Source organism: Cyprinus carpio, chromosome B5 (assembly GCF_018340385.1).
Source record: "Cyprinus carpio isolate SPL01 chromosome B5, ASM1834038v1, whole genome shotgun sequence".
Classification (NCBI taxonomy): domain Eukaryota; kingdom Metazoa; phylum Chordata; class Actinopteri; order Cypriniformes; family Cyprinidae; genus Cyprinus; species Cyprinus carpio.
In genome coordinates this window covers 35,608,425-35,626,204 of record NC_056601.1, presented here as the reverse complement: position 1 = coordinate 35,626,204, position 17,780 = coordinate 35,608,425, and the positions used below count along the sequence as shown (strand labels likewise).

The 17,780-nt window shown below is 38.8% G+C and overlaps 1 protein-coding gene across 1 annotated transcript in view; it reads left to right on the top strand.

The window, feature by feature from the left end:
- The first annotated feature begins 10,644 nt into the window (after window positions 1-10,644).
- Window positions 10,645-17,780, top strand: part of LOC109112261 (NLR family CARD domain-containing protein 3-like) — a 28,320-nt gene continuing 21,184 nt past the window's right edge. The window contains exons 1-3 of the mRNA XM_042723473.1: window positions 10,645-10,659; window positions 10,700-10,854; window positions 11,095-11,193. Coding sequence (XP_042579407.1) covers window positions 10,645-10,659; window positions 10,700-10,854; window positions 11,095-11,193 — 269 coding nt within the window. The remainder of the gene's footprint in view (window positions 10,660-10,699; window positions 10,855-11,094; window positions 11,194-17,780) is intronic.

Here is a 17,780-nt window from a genome sequence, read left to right as displayed (position 1 = left end):
AGATCCCCTGTAAAGACCATGTCTCAGACGACCACCGGGACAAGACCACAGGAACCAGTTGAGTCCTCTGCACAATCTGACTTTGCTGCAGCCTGGAATTGAACTGCTGGTTTCGTCTGGTCAGAGGAGAACTGGCCTCCCGACTGAGCCTGGTTTCTCCCAAGGTTTTTTCTCCATTCTGTCACTGATGGAGTTTTGGTTCCTCTGGCTTGCTTAGTTGTGGACACTTCATTTCCAGCTATATCATCGACTTGATTGCAAAGATACTATTTAAAGTGAACTGAGCTGGATGATGACATCACTGAATTCAATGATGAACTGCCTTTAGCTAAAAATTGAGTGTTTACTATTGTCATTTTGCATTATTGACACACAATTTTCCTATTTAATACTGTAAAGTGCTTTGACACAATCTGTATTGTTAAAAGCACTATAAATAAAGGAGACTTGACTTAACTTGACTTGACTATGTTCGAAGAGGAAAACGAGGAGAGATGCAAGACTTTTACTCCGAAATCACCCATCCAGGGTTTCGCAGTGATTGGTGCAAGATGCTGTAGGAGTAACTCGGTATAACTCATCAGTTCCTATCTGAAAGTCTTGACATTTTCATCTACTAGCTTACTGGATGTATTTTCTGCTGTTTACATTGTATAGCACTGATTTTGAAAACATCCGTAACTTGCATTTGCAAAATCTTTGCACTCACATACAAGCATGTGTGTGTATTTATATATATAAAATAATTATACACAGTGAGAGTACATACACATTTATTATGTAAATACAAACTTTTTTTTGGATGCGATTAATCAGGATTATAATCGTCTCAGCCCTAGTTAGAATATAGCTAGCATATATAATAAATATAATGAAATAATTTAGTTTAGGCTATGCATAGTGCCTACTAGACCTGCCAACAAATGCTTATTGTTAGAAGAAAACAAAACAATCCTTAGACATAGACAATTACTGACCTCAATCACACCGGCTCCCTCAGAATCAACTGGCCTGCCAATCTCCTGCGGCTGCTTCTCTTTCTCTCTGCTAAAATATCTTCAAATATCCATCTCATCATGCTCAATGAATTGAAGGATACAACGGTAATAGCATTTACACCCTATGACATTTAGTTTTCAGTGACAACAACATTCTATGGGGATTGATATTGATTTAGAATATGCCTATTATAGAGGTTATATTATTGGGAAAGAATAAAGAGTTGTGATTAGCTTGCTTAGTTAACCATTTCTTGTATTTTGCTTGTTCACTCTAGCTAGACTACAGTTTTCCATAGCAAACCAAAATATCCCCTTTCCTTTACCTCAAGAAAATGTAGCTAAAGGTAAGCAGGTAATTAAAAACAACGTACAATTTCACTCTGTATCACGACACTTACCAATCTTCCTTTCACCATTAGCGTGTGTATCGGTGTGTATCGGTGTGTGTGGGCGGGAGGGTGCATAGCAAGTTCAGACCAAACTAGAGTAACGACGAGACGAGATGAATCCTCCAGTTACTTGCAGCGCTCTGGTCTGCAACGCTCTGAAAGCTGCCAGTTCACACCAATGCAACGAGACGGTGCGGTGCATCATCTTGATAGCACAACGACTCTTTGTACTCCTGTCCAACTTCCGACTTTTCGGCTATTTTTTGTAGCTGGATATATATCATTTGTTGCGTCTAAATATGAATGAGGATACAGTTGTTGATAAATCGAATTATTGTTGTTCTTATTATCATTTAGGGGCTTAGCCAAAATGTTCCTAAGCCGCTTAGGAACATTTTGGGGTAGCTTCAGCCCCCCTAAAATAGGCCCAACGACGTCCCTGGATGGTATCTTTATATTTGGTTGATTTTCAAGCAATAGTATAACACTTCTAAGTTGGATTGCATTCACTAAATGTAGTTTCACTGACTGTGAGTGTTTGTGACATTTTCAACTTAATATGACCAGTCTGTGGTGAACTGTATGCGGAAGCTGAAAAAGTGTGTTGTTTTTGGTGACATAAGTCCACGTGCTTTAAGTGACACTTGATTTCATGAAATCTTCAGGAAAGAATGAGGTTGACCTAAATATAGAATTTAATTTTTATTTCAAATGAGGTCAAGTATTTGCTTAGTCAGCTAGATTTAGATTGAAAACATACAATATTTCAGCAAACATTTTTACATTGTCTCTCGAAGTGTTTATTTTCATTGTAGATGATCCTTGTGCATATCACGTTATGAACGAGATCCTGCGCTTAGACATCATTCTGCCAACAGCTGTCCAGAAGAACCTCTTGACCTGCAAAAGACCAGTCGACTCCGTAGGAAATATATTTCAGGATCTGAAGCAGGATGTACTGAAATGTGTAAGACTTTTGGTCATTAACATATAAAATATGTTTAGAGGATTGTTGTACTGAAATCCGACCCCCCCGTGAAAATCTTACCCCCCTTGCGTGAACACGCCTCACACGTTAATACAAGATGCAGCGACAATTTCAATGTTCCACAAAGCAAGCACCAAGAAGCCAACATGGAAGCAACACGCCTCACAAAAGTAATAAGCAGAAATTCATATATGCAGAGATTGACGCAATAAACCGTAAACTGTCGAGACTTCCACAGGGTTTAGAATAACCGCTGAAAAAACAGCTAAAACCAGCCTATAAGCTGGCTGGCTGAAAACTGGTCCTAGCTGGGTGGTTTTTGAGGGGTTCTGGCCACTTCTTTGGTAGACCAGCTAGAACTGGAAGATAAAGCTAGGTTATTACAGGTTAATTCAGGTTTGTATGGTTTACAGCTAAAGCTGTTAAATTCACATCACAATGACTCTCCTGCTGCATGAAGATCCAGGTCGTATTTGCTGTTGTCATTTCTTATTAGTTCACTCAGTGATATGAGTATAGCGCTGTATTACTCTGCCCATTGAACTTAAGAATAATAATAATTAATCGCATATGTCTTGACTTCAGTCTGATCGGCAGGTTCTTGTTCTTGTCTTGTTTGTCATTGGGAGCACATAGGTTTTGTTTTGACAGATCGCCATGTATTTTTTTTGTTTTACATAAGTTTTGAATTTTTTTGATAAGTTCAGTTTTTTAGGTTTTTTTTGTTATTTTTTTTTTGTTATTTTATTTAGTTTTATTTTTTTAATTTTTTTTTATAATACTACTGCTCAAAATACCTGGGATTTTCTCAAAATAACCAATATTTGTGTTGTTGATATGAACTAAATTGACGAGAGTGATGTAGTAATGTTCACTGTGAAGTTTACACTGTGATGTACCTGAGAGAAAACAGATTTGACCATCTGATCTTCACCAGGAAGAAAAAAGTGTTTTAAAGTTTGTTGTTTAGCAGTACATCACAGTTATATATGACATGAGAATAAGGCCTGAAGTTAGCAAGAACATTTTAAGGAAAATATAATTATATTTCCATAATGATTATTTTCTTCTCAAACCTTGTCTGTGGTGTTAAAACACCTCTGGCCAAATACCCCCAGAGGGCATCACTTCCCACTTTGATAATTACTGTAGTACCATGTTCTGAACATCACAGCCTTTCTTTCCCCCAGATGTAATCTATATTTAAGTTTTTTATAATTTTTTTTTTTTTTTTATTTAAAATTTAATTCTTTTTTTTTTTGTCAAGTTTGTTAGCTAGACAGTTAGCATCAGCTAACAATATTTACTTATTTTCAGTATGGTTATGAATAAACATTCATATCTGTCTACTTGGCTAGTTAATCCAAACAATATAAAAATGTATACTGTTGATAAACAATATAAAAACAGATGTCACATAGGGCTAAATGTTTCAGGTTTCTGGAAATGAAAAGTAAACGAACTTAACTGAAGATATTTGCTATGCCATTTAATGTGGAACCATCTGAAGTACCTGACTGTTATAAATTCTGTCTGTGGTCTTCCGTCTGCTCGCCACCAGAGGTCGCCTTCTGATTACATTGACTCTCACACTACACAGACTGGTACACGTCAACCTGCTACATTTCCCATATTCCATTTCACTAATCACACTCTCACCTGTATCCAATTACACACTATATAGATCAGTCTCAAACCACCATTCAACACCCAGTGTTGTTTAGCATTTATCACTCTCCAAGTGATAGCTACTTTATGGAGCCAGTCCTGATATTCTGGTTTATCCTAGTCTTCTGTTTTCTGATTTCTTGCCTGTCTGTAGATTATTCTTTTGCTCTGCTCTGCTTGGACTCTGTTTGACCCTCGCCTGAACTTATGCTTGTGTTATCGGATTACCCCACTTGTCAAGGCCTCTGGATATGGTTCGCTGATTGAAGACCCACGCATGCCCTAGGAATACTCCTTGTCTTTCCTCATCTCTATCTGTTTGCTGTGTATCGACCCATACCTGTTTCTGACCATGATAATGAATAAATCTCTGCATATGGATCTGCTCGCTTCTTCAGTTCACTCTGTAACAGACAACCTACAACACAAAATAATTGAGCTGCAAAGCAATGATGAGTTTAAAGCATAGTATAACAACCTCCCTCTGCTTGAATTCTATAAACTCTATGTACGTATGTTCTGAGGATTTTCTCATTCTGAGGAGACATGCAATGAAGTTTGCATGCAAATGACTGGCAACATGGGCACTATCTTCTCTAATACATTAGAAGCTGTTGCCCCCATCAAATTGAAAAAGGTTAGAGAAAAACGTACTGTGCCATGGTACAACAGTAATACCCACTCTCTCAAGAAAGAAACTCGTAGTCTTGAGCGCAAATGGAGAAAAACTAACTTGGAAGTTATTAGAATTGTGTGGAAAAACAGTATGTCCAGCTATAGACAGGCTCTAAAAGCTGCCAGGGCCGAGTATATTTACAAACTCATAGAAAACAACCAAAACAATCCAAGGTTTTTATTTAGCACAGTGGCTAGATTAACAAATAACCAGACGCCACCCGATCTAAATATTCCCTCACAGTTAAATAGTAATGACTTTAGGAATTTCTTCACTGATAAAATAGATAACATCAGAAATACAATAACAAATGTAGATTCTACAGCGTCTAATACTTTAGTTTTATCCATCGCACCCAAAGATAAACTGCAGTGCTTTACAACTATAGGACAGGAAGAGATAAATAAACTTATCACTGCATCTAAACCAACAACATGTTTATTAGATCCTGTACCCATTAAATTACAGAAAGAGTTGTTACCTGTAGCAGAAAAACCGCTCCTCAATATTATTAACTCGTTGTTATCTTTAGGTCACGTCCCAAAACCATTCAAGCTGGCGGTTATTAAGCCTCTTATTAAGAAACCACAACTAGATCCTAGTGAACTGGCAAATTACAGACCCATTTCAAATCTTCCATTTATGTCTAAAATTTTAGAAAAAGTTGTGTCTGCTCAATTGTGCTCCTACCTGCAAAAAAATGATCTCTATGAAGAATTTCAGTCGGGTTTCAGGGCCCATCATAGCACAGAAACTGCACTTGTTAAAATTACAAATGACTTGCATCAGATCAAGGCTGCATCTCATTTCTAGTTTTACTTGATCCTAGTGCTGCGTTTGACACCATAGATCACGACATACTCATAGATAGATTACAAAACTATACAGGTATCCAAGGGCAGGCTTTAAGATGGTTTAGATCCTACCTGTCCGATCGCTACCACTTTGTTTATTTAAATGGGGAGTCATCTCACTTATCACCAGTAAAATATGGAGTGCCACAAGGATCTGTCCTAGGTCCTCTGCTATTTTCAGTATACATTGGTAATATTATTAGAAAATACAGGGATTAGTTTCCACTGTTATGCTGATGATACTCAACTATATATCTCAACAAGACCAGGTGAAACTTCAAAATTATCTAAGCTAACAGAGTGTGTTAAAAATGTAAAAGATTGGATGACCAATAATTTTCTCCTATTAAATTCAGATAAGACAGAGATATTACTTATTGGACCAAAAAACATTACACAGAATCTCGTAGATTTACAATTTGGAATTAGATGGATGTACTGTTACTTCCTCTACAGTCAAAAATCTGGGTGTTATATTAGACAGTAACTTGTCTTTTGAAAATCATATTTCCCATGTTACAAAAAACAGCATTCTTCCATCTTAGAAACATTGCCAAGCTACGAAACATGTTACCTGTTCCTGATGCAGAAAAAACTAGTTCATGCGTTCATGACCTCTAGACTGGACTATTGTAATGCACTGCTAGGTGGTTGTCCTGAATCCTCAATAAACAAGCTACAGGTAGTCCAAAATGCAGGGGCTAGAGTCCTTACCAGGTCAAGAAAATATGATCATATTACCCCAATTTTACAGTCTCTGCACTGGCTACCTATTAAGTTCCGTATCAGTTACAGAATATTATTATTTACTTATAAGGCCCTTAATGGCTTAGCTCCTGCGTACCTAACTAGTCTTCTACCACGCTACAATCCATAACGCTCCCTAAGGTCACAAAATGCTGGACTTTTGATAGTACCTAGGATAGCAGAGTCCACTAAAGGAGGTAGAGCTTTTTTGCATTTGGCTCCCAAACACTGGAATGGCCTTCCTGATAATGTTCGGGGTTCAGACACACTTCCTCTGCTAAATCTAGATTAAAAACACACCTCTTTGGCCAAACATTCAAATAATGCATCTCATAATTTTGGACTGCAGTTATATCTGATCAAATGCTTATTATTATTCTTTAACTTGGGTTAAACTAATTAATTTTACTTGGCTGGAACAGCAGCTACGCTAATTATGTCTCTATTTGTTTCTCTGTTTCTGCTGGATTTACATCCCGTGGTAACTAGGATTTACACAAGCTCCAGTCTGGATCCAGAACACCTGAGAAGAGATGATGCCAACCCCTCAGAGGACCTCAGATGATGCTAACCCGGAGACAACATACAGAACTACCAAATTTTGCTATAAGTTTGATTGCATAATTGCTGTTAATAGTGTTAATCGTCTGTTTGTTTACGTCTTTTATTGATTTTTCTGAACATTTCTGCCGTATACACATAGACTGACAGTCACCACTGATAAGCTACTACTAAATATTGTAGAAACTTAATTTTCTGTAAAGTTGCTTTGCAATGATTTGTATCGTAAAAAGCGCTATACAAATAAACTTGAATTGAATTGAATTGAATAACAGATGTTTAAATATACTCCACAAGACAAAATAATGACTGAATTTATAAAAATGACCCCATTCAAAATTTTACATACCCTTGAATCTTAATAATTTGTGTCTTTTCCTGGATGATCCATGACTGTTTTTCTGTGTTGTGATAGTTGCTCATGAGTCCCTCGTTGGTCCTGAGCAGTTCCTGCTGTTCTTCAGAAAAATCCCCCAGCTACTACACATTCTTTGGTTTTCCAGCATATTCTACATATTTGAACACTTTCCAACAGTAACTGTATGATTTTGAGATCCATCTGACACTAAGGACAACTGAGGGACTCACACAGCTATCACAAAAGGTGGAAACACTTACTGATGCTAAAAAAGGCAACACAATGCATCAAGTGCCAGGGGTGAAAACCTTTGAACAGGATGATGTGTAATTTTTTCTTATTTTGTTTAAAGCTCTTTTTTTTTAATTTGGTACTGAACATAAGAAGCATCGTAAATACTTTGTTTCCCAGAAGACAAAATAAGTACAATTTACCTGATCATCCAATTCAAAAAGTTTATACCCCCAGCTTAATGCATTGTGTTGCCTTTTTACGCATCAGTACATGTTTTCATCTTATATAATAGTTATGTATGAGTCGCCCACTTGTCCTCCATGTGAAAAGATGGATCTCAAAATCATATATTCACTTTTGGAAAGGGTTCAAATATGCAGAATATGCTGGAAAACCAAAGAATGTGCAGGAGCTGGAGATATTTTCTGAAGAACAGCAGGCAGTTGAAGTGCTCAGGACGAACGAGGAACTCATGAACAACTATCACTAAACACAAAAACAGTTGTGGATCACCCAGGTTTTGTGATGAAGTGTTGGGATTTGAGGTTATGTGGACATTTGAGTGGGTTCATTTTTATAAATTCAGTTATTATAAACAGTTGTGGATCGCCCAGAAACACCCGTTATGTGAAATAGCTGATTCTGGACAGCATTAAATAAAAAATAACATGCATTTTTCATGATCCCTCTTTTTTTTTTTAATGCTTAACATTTTCCATATTCTGCGAGAGATATGTAAACTTATGTAGTTTATTTGAGTGATGAGTTTCAGGAAGATATTTGCGGGGACTGAGACGGCAGAAAGCACACCCTATTTTTTTTCTTTATTTTACAAATGCACAATCACAGACACGGAGCAACAACACTGTAACTGTAAGACTGTAATATCATATATCAGTTTCTGTGAGGATATGTGCATTCCTACCAGGACTTATTTAACATTTAACAATGACAAACCATGGTCCACAGCAAAACTTAGAAAGCTTCAGGATTGGGGACAGAATCTTGTACAATCAGGCCATGAACACTGAATAAGGAGATTAGAGCGTCTCCTCCTGAGCTTATTTTCAGTCACCATTCACTTTCTTTATTTTCAGTCACCACTGAGAATGTGTATGAGTGAAGAAATGCACATAGTATTTTGTACTTGTATTTAGCGGTTGCCTTTCTTTTATTCTTAGCTGCCTTATCCAAGTTTTTGTTTGTTACAGTACATCAAGGTAACATTAAATATTTGTCATGTTGCACATGTATTAAGGAGTGAGAAACGATTCCTTTTAAGGTTTTACACCCTCTGGAGGGAAAACCCAGAACAATGTTATTTTTTTCTTTCTATGCAAAGTATAAATTGTGTGAACCACCTAATAAAGCTCGAAGATGTAGGACATTTTTTGTTTGTGTGACAATTCTTCTCACGGTTGTGCAGACTGTTGATAACTGAGAGGAACTGAAAGGCAGTGGAGTCGCTATGGATTAGGGGCCCATTGCACAGGTTTATCTATGGGTCCCCTCTCAACTTCTGTCCCTCTTTTCCCCTCCGATTGTAACACCCCTGTTCCTGTATGACCCTGTCAATCTGTATATTAAAAAAAAAAGTTTCCTGAGAAGGATCCCCTTTGATGCTTTTGTGGAGTGGAAGATGAGTCTGTCCCTCACCTTTTTTTGGGATTGTGTCGACGTATAGCTATGTTTTAGAGGAAATTCTGTTTGTTTGTATGTGTTTTTTATCTGTAACAGTTATTCTTTGGTGTTTAAGGATGTTATTAAGTTTTTATAACTTCAACAATAAGTTGAAAGACAAGTAGTTTCTAATTTATTTTTTCTAGCCAGTTTTTTTTACATAAATGCAAATTTTTGTCTGTGAAACCTCTTTATTTATTTATTTATTTATTTATTTATTTATTTATTTGTTTTTTATTTTATTTATTTATTTATTTATTTATTTTTTATTTTAATAAAGATAGATAGATATGAATATGAATAGTTCTGAATAGTTTATGCTTCTTTATAATGGATATTTGACTGTGTGTATAATATAGAAAATATAGAAAGGCTGACAATATATATATATATATATATATATATATATATATATATATATATATATATATATATATATATATATATATATATATATATAGTTTTTCCCCCTTATTATTTTAATAGAAAGTTTCTCATTATTATGACTTACAGAATCATATTTTTCTCAACTGTGGCGGAAACGGGCTTCCTTAGATAACAGCGCCATCTCGTGGTTAGTATAAAATAAAGCAACCAAAAGCCTGTGAAAGAAGCTTTCTCGGATGAAGAGACCACACATTTCATAGATAGAAGAATAGTGTACACATACATGAACAGAAAAATAGTGCACACATATATGAATTGCATATATGCATATTTTCCAGAAATTATCTGTATTCTCCATATTACTTGTATGACTGATTTCTACGTTAATAACAAGCCCTGAATCGAGGCATCATCTGGCCCGCTCATTTAGTCTACACGAGCTCCGGAAAGATGTGGTTCAAACGTCACATCACTAACCGCAGGTGACTTCCGCATTCATATTAATCCTCCGTTGCTGTTTCGTGTTTTCTGTCGTTCAAATTAGTATTTGTGTTAACGTAAGACTAACATTGTGTATTTGAGTGAACAGTAAGTGTTGGAGATCTCACTCAGAAGTGTTTGAGGGTCTGTTCAGCTTCATCATGGATGACACACAAACACCCCGAGATAAAGATTTTTCTCCAGGATGCAGGTCATTTAAATGTATACTATATTAAATAACCCATTTATTTGAAAGGAGGCCATCGTTTTGTGTGTGTGTGTGTGTGTGTGGTAACTAGTTAAAATTAAAAGTAAAAAATTGTTTTATATTAGGTATTCATGTTATTATGGTATTCATATTAGTTATTGTCGGCCGAGACTGTATGAAAGAACCGTCCCGTTTATGGTTTCTGTATCAACACAGTGAAAATGAAAAGCTCATAATTGTTTTTTAAATTAAAAGTTAATACAGTTATTGAAAGGATTCTTTGTTATAGTTCAGTTGATTGGAAGAGATCAGAAGCAGAGCCCAGCTGTGTGTTTATGAAGAGTGATGAGTCTACAGATCATCCACAACAATTCAGGTACAATATTTCATTAACAGACATAATTGAAATATTTATGGTCTTTTATCACGTGATTATTTCATTTGATATTTTAACATTTGCTCACACAGAGAGACACATCTGTGAAAGTACTTAGTGTATCTTTATTCTCTCTCTGTTATAGTTCAGTTCACCAGAAGAAATCAGATCCAGAGCCCAGCTGTGTGTCTATGAAGAGTGATAAATCTATGCATCATCCATTTAATTTTAAGAATGAAGACACAAGGTTTAACCTCAAGTTTATTTATTTTTTATTTTTTTGTAAAAAGATATGATTATAGTAACATTTTAAATTAAACTGTCAGAGTAGAATTATTAGTTACATTTATTTAAATGGTATTTATTTTTTTATTTTTTTACAGTTGTGACATTGAGCAAGTGCAATTTTTAATAAAGTCACAACAACTGTTATAAAGGTAATGTGAAAAATGTCACCAATGTCACAGTGTTTGATTCTGGATTCAAGGTTAATCCTGCAACACAGATCAGATGTCAGAAAACCTGTCTGTGAGAAATATGACCAGCCTATGAATCAACCACAAGACAGCACGTATCCTGATGTAAGGTAAGTTGTGGTATTTTTTAATGCAATGCATCAGAGGTGTCATGCCCATGTAAATCATGCATGTGCCCCCTCAGATTTCTGAGCCAAGTCAATTATGAATGCAGCTTCCAAAAGACAAAAAATAGCTGAATAATATTTTTTATATTTCATACAATCACTCCAGCGTGATTAGAACGTGCAGTGCGACACAGCATCATCTGCCAAATTCAAATCTGCATTTGTGCTCTGGCTGGTGCTGAGCCAGAAACAGGTGCGTTTTTACAGCGCTTTTACAGCATTATAACCATCACACACGATTCTGTTGAGCGTATGAATGCAATGACCAATCAGAGGCGTTCAGATGAGTAATCTCTGAAATGCCTGTGTTTTGTTCACTCACTCACTGAGTGTTATAATTAGTAAATTACAATGATTTTATTAAATTCACATGAAATAGATAAAACGGATACAAAGTCAGTTTTATTAAAAATATTTTATGGCATGACACCCATATCTTAAAGTCCCCATGAAATCAAAATTCAAGTTTTTTGGGTGTTAGTATCAATATGTTAGTCTTAAGGTTATCTTTAAGGCAGCGTGCTCCAAAACAGTGACAAAATTCACATTTAGAAGATATAAGCATTCAAAGCTTGTAGTTCGTTACTTCCACCAAAATGGCTGAACTATTTTTTTGACGTCACATCGTACTTCATTTTCTCATCTAATCTTCTGACCAATCAAATGCTTTCTAGAATCCGAAGTGCCCGCCCCCTGCACTATTTATAGACGCTGAAGCTTTGGCTGAGATCAGTCACTTGTTCACAGTATAGTATTTCCTGTACAGTTGATGGCTCGTAGTGCACAGTGTAGGCGAATGATTCAGACAGTGTTAATAAGCTTTTGATTCGTGCAAATGAGGTCTGGTTTCACGTTGTTTCATGCAAACCGAGGAAGCGGGCACAGTCTGAGTCAGCATATATTTAAAAACTCAGCATATATTAAAAACTTTTACAACTACACAGCCTCAGCATGATTATGACCACTATTTTTTTTTTACTAAGAGTTTCATATTGTGCCTGTCAAATGCGCCTTTACCGAGCTCAATGGCTCTGGCCCAAGCAGATATAAACAAAACGCTATTGGCCATTTTAAAAAGGGTGCGGGGCTGCTAGATATGTTCCGCCCTCTCTTCCTTTTTCAGTTGAAATTACGTCACCACATAGAATAATGCTGCGTGTTTCAAGGCACTTTAGGGGACCTTTAAGTAAAAAGATGGGTTCCCTTCAGCATATGACTGCATCGCAGGCGCAACCACAGTTTAAAAGGGCGCCGGGAGAACATGTTATCCTCTTGTTCATCTTCAAGGGACTGTTTTGTTTGAAGTGTGCATTCTGGTAAGAACAATTATTCTTCTTTACAATGGTGAGCACTAGTAAGGCATTTAAGAAGTCTGCAGATCTGTGTCCTCGTCATTTGACACCTGATGACACACAATCTTTGCGTCTTCTGTTTGGGTGAAGAGCAGGTGTGCGATGTCCTCGGAGGGCGTGCACTTTGAGGGTTTTCACATGAAAAAGCTCTGATCTCGTTTGTCTCTCTTTTTGAGGAAAGAGGGACAGCATTCAGCTCCCCGTGGTTCAGGACCCACCGCTGCTGAGGCACGGAGGAAAGTGAGCTTGTGGAGATGGCTGATGAGTTGGTAAAGGGACTTTACCTTTCACGCTCATCGGTCACAAACGAGAGTGAGCTGCTGGACGATGATGCTATTTCTCTCACATCGTCTGATCCAGCAGCTAGTGCACTGCTTCTCCAAGCCGGAAAGAGCAGGAGTTGCTAGATGAGGATGAAGAAGATGAGACTAAGTCCCCTCATTCCTCCTGCCCTGGATATGCTTAGTTGCTTGAGGTTATGGAACACAGCAAGTCAAGCCTCGCTGTGGAAGCGGGCCAAGAAAGTGGCACCTCAGGGTTGTTTCGATGAGCGTTTTCTTTCCAACCATAGCCCTCCAGCTCAAGCGAGCCTTCTATTTCTTCCTGATCTCCATGTGGAGATTGAGAAGGCCTGGAAAAGTCTGTTTTTGTCCCACATCCATAAGTTTCAGCACACGAGTTATGACAATAACTGCCTTAAGGTCCTTCATTCCACAAAGGTCAATTTTTTGTGCATTATTTGTGCATTATTTACTCTATGTACAGCTGTATAAATAAAGAGATATGCATATGTATTTACATAATTCTTGAGAAAGAGTCAATGATTAAAGATAGAGAATGAATTACAGAAATTAATTATAGAACACAGGTAATGATTCATGTGTTAGCTGTTTAAGCTGAAGATGGCATGGGAAAAAAATGTTTTTATGCTTAGATGATCTAGTTTCTGCTACAGTTGTTTTTTGAAGCCGCGGCGTTTCAGTGCTGTGTGTTTGTTTGTTTTTTTTGCTGTTGTTCGCTGTTGTTTTTCTAAATATGCGGTTTAGCTACAATCGTGACATGCTTATGAACATTAGGGGAACAATGCCTGTCAGCTTGATCCCCGAATTCCTGACTTTTGAGGAGGATATCATTAAGTCAGCGACAAGAGTTAAGCGACGCAGCCGAGCGAGAGGGAGGAGAGCTGGGGCTCTCCACAGGTGGAGGAAGCGGGGACACCGGGTTCCTCTCCCTGCTGTCTGCCTGTCTAACGTGCGCTCTCTCAGTAACAAAATCGAAGAGCTTAATCTACTTTTAAGGACCAGCCGTGATTTCCGTATGAATTCGGCTTTTGAACTTTACCGAAACCTGGCTGAACATGGACATTCCGGATTCAGCGGTGGAATTACCTGGATTTAACTTAATCAGAGCCGACCGCGACAAAGGACGAAGTGGGAAGACATCAGGCGGAGGTCTGTGCTGTTATATTAATTTAAATTGGTGCACTGACGTTTCAGTATTATACAAACATTGTTGCCCTTTGTTGGAGTTCCTGGCTATAGACTGCAGGCCATTTTATGCCCCTAGAGAGTTTGCCTCTGTTATATTTGGTTGTGTGTATATTCCACCTGAAGTTAACACACGGGAAGCGCAGTACGTTCTAACGGAGCTGATTATAAACATTGAGGATAAGCACCCTGACTCTGTATTACTTGTTATGGGTGACTTTAATGCATGTCATTTGAAACATGATCTGCCCAAATTTAAACAGCTAGTTAGTTGTCCGACTCGGGGAGGAAATATACTGGATAATTTTTATTCTGTTCACAAAGCAGCATATCGTTCACTTCCCCGTGCCCCTCTTGGGAACTCAGATCATGGTTTAATTCAGATGGTACCCATCTACAAACAAAAACTAAAACTAGCAAGGGCGGTACAGTATACATCTAAAAGATGGACGACAGAGGCAACTGGGATGTTACAGGTCTGTTTAGATACCACTGATTGGGAATCCATGCGTGCTTCTTGTGACTCTTTGGACTCATATACTGACACTGTGTGTTCATATATTTCATTCTGTGAGCAAGCTTGTATTCCCACCAAAACTGTGGTGAAATATAATAACAACAAACCCTGGTTCACAAAATCCCTTAGGCTGCTCAGGGAAACCAAAGAACAGGCCTACAGAGAAGGGAAATGGAGATGAATACAGGCTGGCCAGACAAAAGTTAAATAAAGCTATTAGGAAAGCAAAAAGTGCCTATAAAGTGAATATGGAGGAACAATTTGGCATTAATGACTCTTCCTCAGCTTGGAGGTCGCTGAAGAACTTGACAGGCTATAAAAATAAAAAACAACAAGTCACTCCATCTGCTAAACTGGCCAATGAATTCAATGTTTTTTATACAAGATTTGAGAAATCTCCATGCCCTCACCCTTTTCCTTCCGGGGGTGTTACACTCAGAGAGAGGGGGAGAACATTGGCCCTCAAGATCAAGTCACCTCTGATATTGACATTGAAATTGAGGAGAAGGATGTGTATCGGCTATTTAGCCGACAAAATGTAAGGAAAGCGAGTGGCCCTGATGGGATTTCACCTGCCACCCTGAAGTACTGTGCTAGTCAGCTAGCTCCAGTTTTTACGGACATTTTTAATCAATTGTTTTATGCAGGGTTCCGAGTTGTTTTAAGTCATCAACCATTATTCCAGTGCGGAAGAAAAACAAAGCTGTGGACCTAAACGACTACAGACCGGTGGCCCTTACATCAGTGGTCATGAAATGTTTGGAGCGGTTGGTTTTGTCACATCTTAAACCTATTACAGCTCCTTATCTTGATCAACTACAGTTTGCTTACAGGGCAAACCGCTCGGTAGATGATGCGGTCAATTTAGGACTGCATTATGCTCTGGACCATCTTGACTCTCCTGGCTCCTATGTATTTAAAGGTGCAATCATTTGTGTAAAGAGAAAAGAGCAGTGGGGAGAGAACACAGCCTTGAGGAGCTCCGGTGTTGATGGTGCAGGTGTTGGATCTGAGTTTTCCCATCCTCAATAGCTGCCGCCTGTCTGTCAGGAATCTGGTGATCCACTGACAGATGGAGGTGGGTACAGAGAGCTGTGGGAGTTTGTTCTGAAGGGTGTCTGGAATGATGATGTTGAAAGCGGAGCTGAAGTCAACAAACAAGATCCTTGCATAAGTCCCTGGTTTGTCCAGATGTTGGAGGATGTAGTGCCATATTGACTGCATCATCCACAGACCTGTTTGCTCAGTAAGCAAACTGCAGGGGGTCCAGTAATGGTCCAGTAATATCCTTCAAGTAGGCCAACACCAGTCTCTCAACCAGTTCTCTCAATCCATTCTCTCAGTTCTCACCAGTTCTCTCAACCTGTTCTCAACACCCTCGTCCAGACCAGAGTAAACTTGAAACATCTACTCACCTCCATCTGAGGGTATTAACATCTGCTCTCATCTTCCTCCCCTTAATTCCCCTGAAGCCACCATCACTTCACCTGGAGGAGGGTTAGGCTCGAGCCTCCTGCGCTTGCATTGCAGTCTCTCATGCTGGACCTATGATGTTTTGGTTAGTTCCTATGTCTCATAGAACTACCTACTGATGCTCAAGACCCAAGTGTTTTTTGTCGTTCATCTTCAGAATATATCTGTGAACTTGAGTCATGCGGGGGAGCCGTGGTGGGTGTGTACGATCTATTTCATCTCTCTATGACTAGTTTTTACGTGGCTCACTAACTAACGTTCCTCCACAACTTTACTTGGACATGTCTTTGTACCTTTGACTTTGTTACAGGGTTAGGATCTCTGTGAGCACCTCCCTTGCTGAAGTCAGAAACCAATTGTGGCGATGGTCTCACTCTCATCCAGGCTGGAAGATAGTCCTACATCTTCGGCCTCATGCTTGCTAGATCATGCAGCCAAGTCACTAGGCTTCTGCAGGAGCCTCCTTGATCATACTCATGTCTCACCCCGAGGGGCCTCGTGAGATTTAAGTCATCCACTCAACCATCATGCACATTCTCTGAGTAGAGCTCCTCTCACTGAGGCATTAAGTGGCTTTTCTCCTTAGCTCTGCTCTGCAGATTCGATAGATGGTTAGGCCCACTTTGACCTCCCTGTCACACTGCTCTTATGGTCGAACCAGTGACTCGCCCCCGAGTTGTTAGACACATATATGTTGTTTTTTTGATTAGTTGCCTTTATTGTTGGATCCTTTTGCTGTTTGGTTGTGTGATGTTGTTGTTGGATTGTTTGATTCTATAAAGTGTTGTTTTTTCTGTCTATATGCTGGATGTTATTTGTGGTGTTCTCTTTGCTGTTGTAGGGTGTTTTTTGAGCTTGCCGCTCCTGGGCAGATCATGTGAGTCCTCCTCTCTTTAGAGAGCTAGGAACTTTGCCCCTGAGGTATTGATCATTCGCCTCTTCGGTCACCCCTTAGTAACAGTGTTTCTTGAATCCATGTTATTGTAAGTGCACACGCGGATCTTCTGTGCACTTTCTAAAATCCACATTGTGTAAGTGTGCACGCTAAGCATCCTGCGCATTTTTTTAAACTCCTCTACTTATGTATCTCTGGTGATAACTTCCTGAGCAGGGTGTTTGCTACTGAGAACCAGTCAAGGCAGTTCCTTGGGCCAGGCTCACCCCTTAGTAATGGCGTTTCTAAAAATACATATTATGGCAGGTGCAAACACTGAGCTTCTGTGCAATTTCTAAAAACCCACATTGTGGTAAGTGTGCATGCTAAGAGTCCTGCGCACTTTTCTAAAATACTGTATAGTATGGGTTACGCCCTGCCAGCCCTGTGCCTTTTCTCTGAGTTGGCTCAGGCCCGGGTTTTCACCTTGGGCCCTAGTCTACTTATCTATTTTTGGTGATTCCTCTCTGAGCAGGGTGTTTGCTACCAAGGACATGTCGAGTCAGTTCCTTTGAGAAAGGTCATGCTGAGCTGGCGGTAGCCCCTTGGGTGACAGGTCAGAGTCTAGTTTTATTGTCCTTAAAGGCCGTATCCCCTTAAAGAAATCTCTTAGCTTCTGATTCAAAGCCTTCGAGCTCTGCCCTGGGTTCATGCATCCAGGCCCAGCCCTTAATAGGTAAGTTATTGGGGTATGCAGCTCAGGCCTTTTGCTCAAGGGGATAATGTCACTGACAGCCATCAAGGTGTCATTGGGGCAACTCCCATAG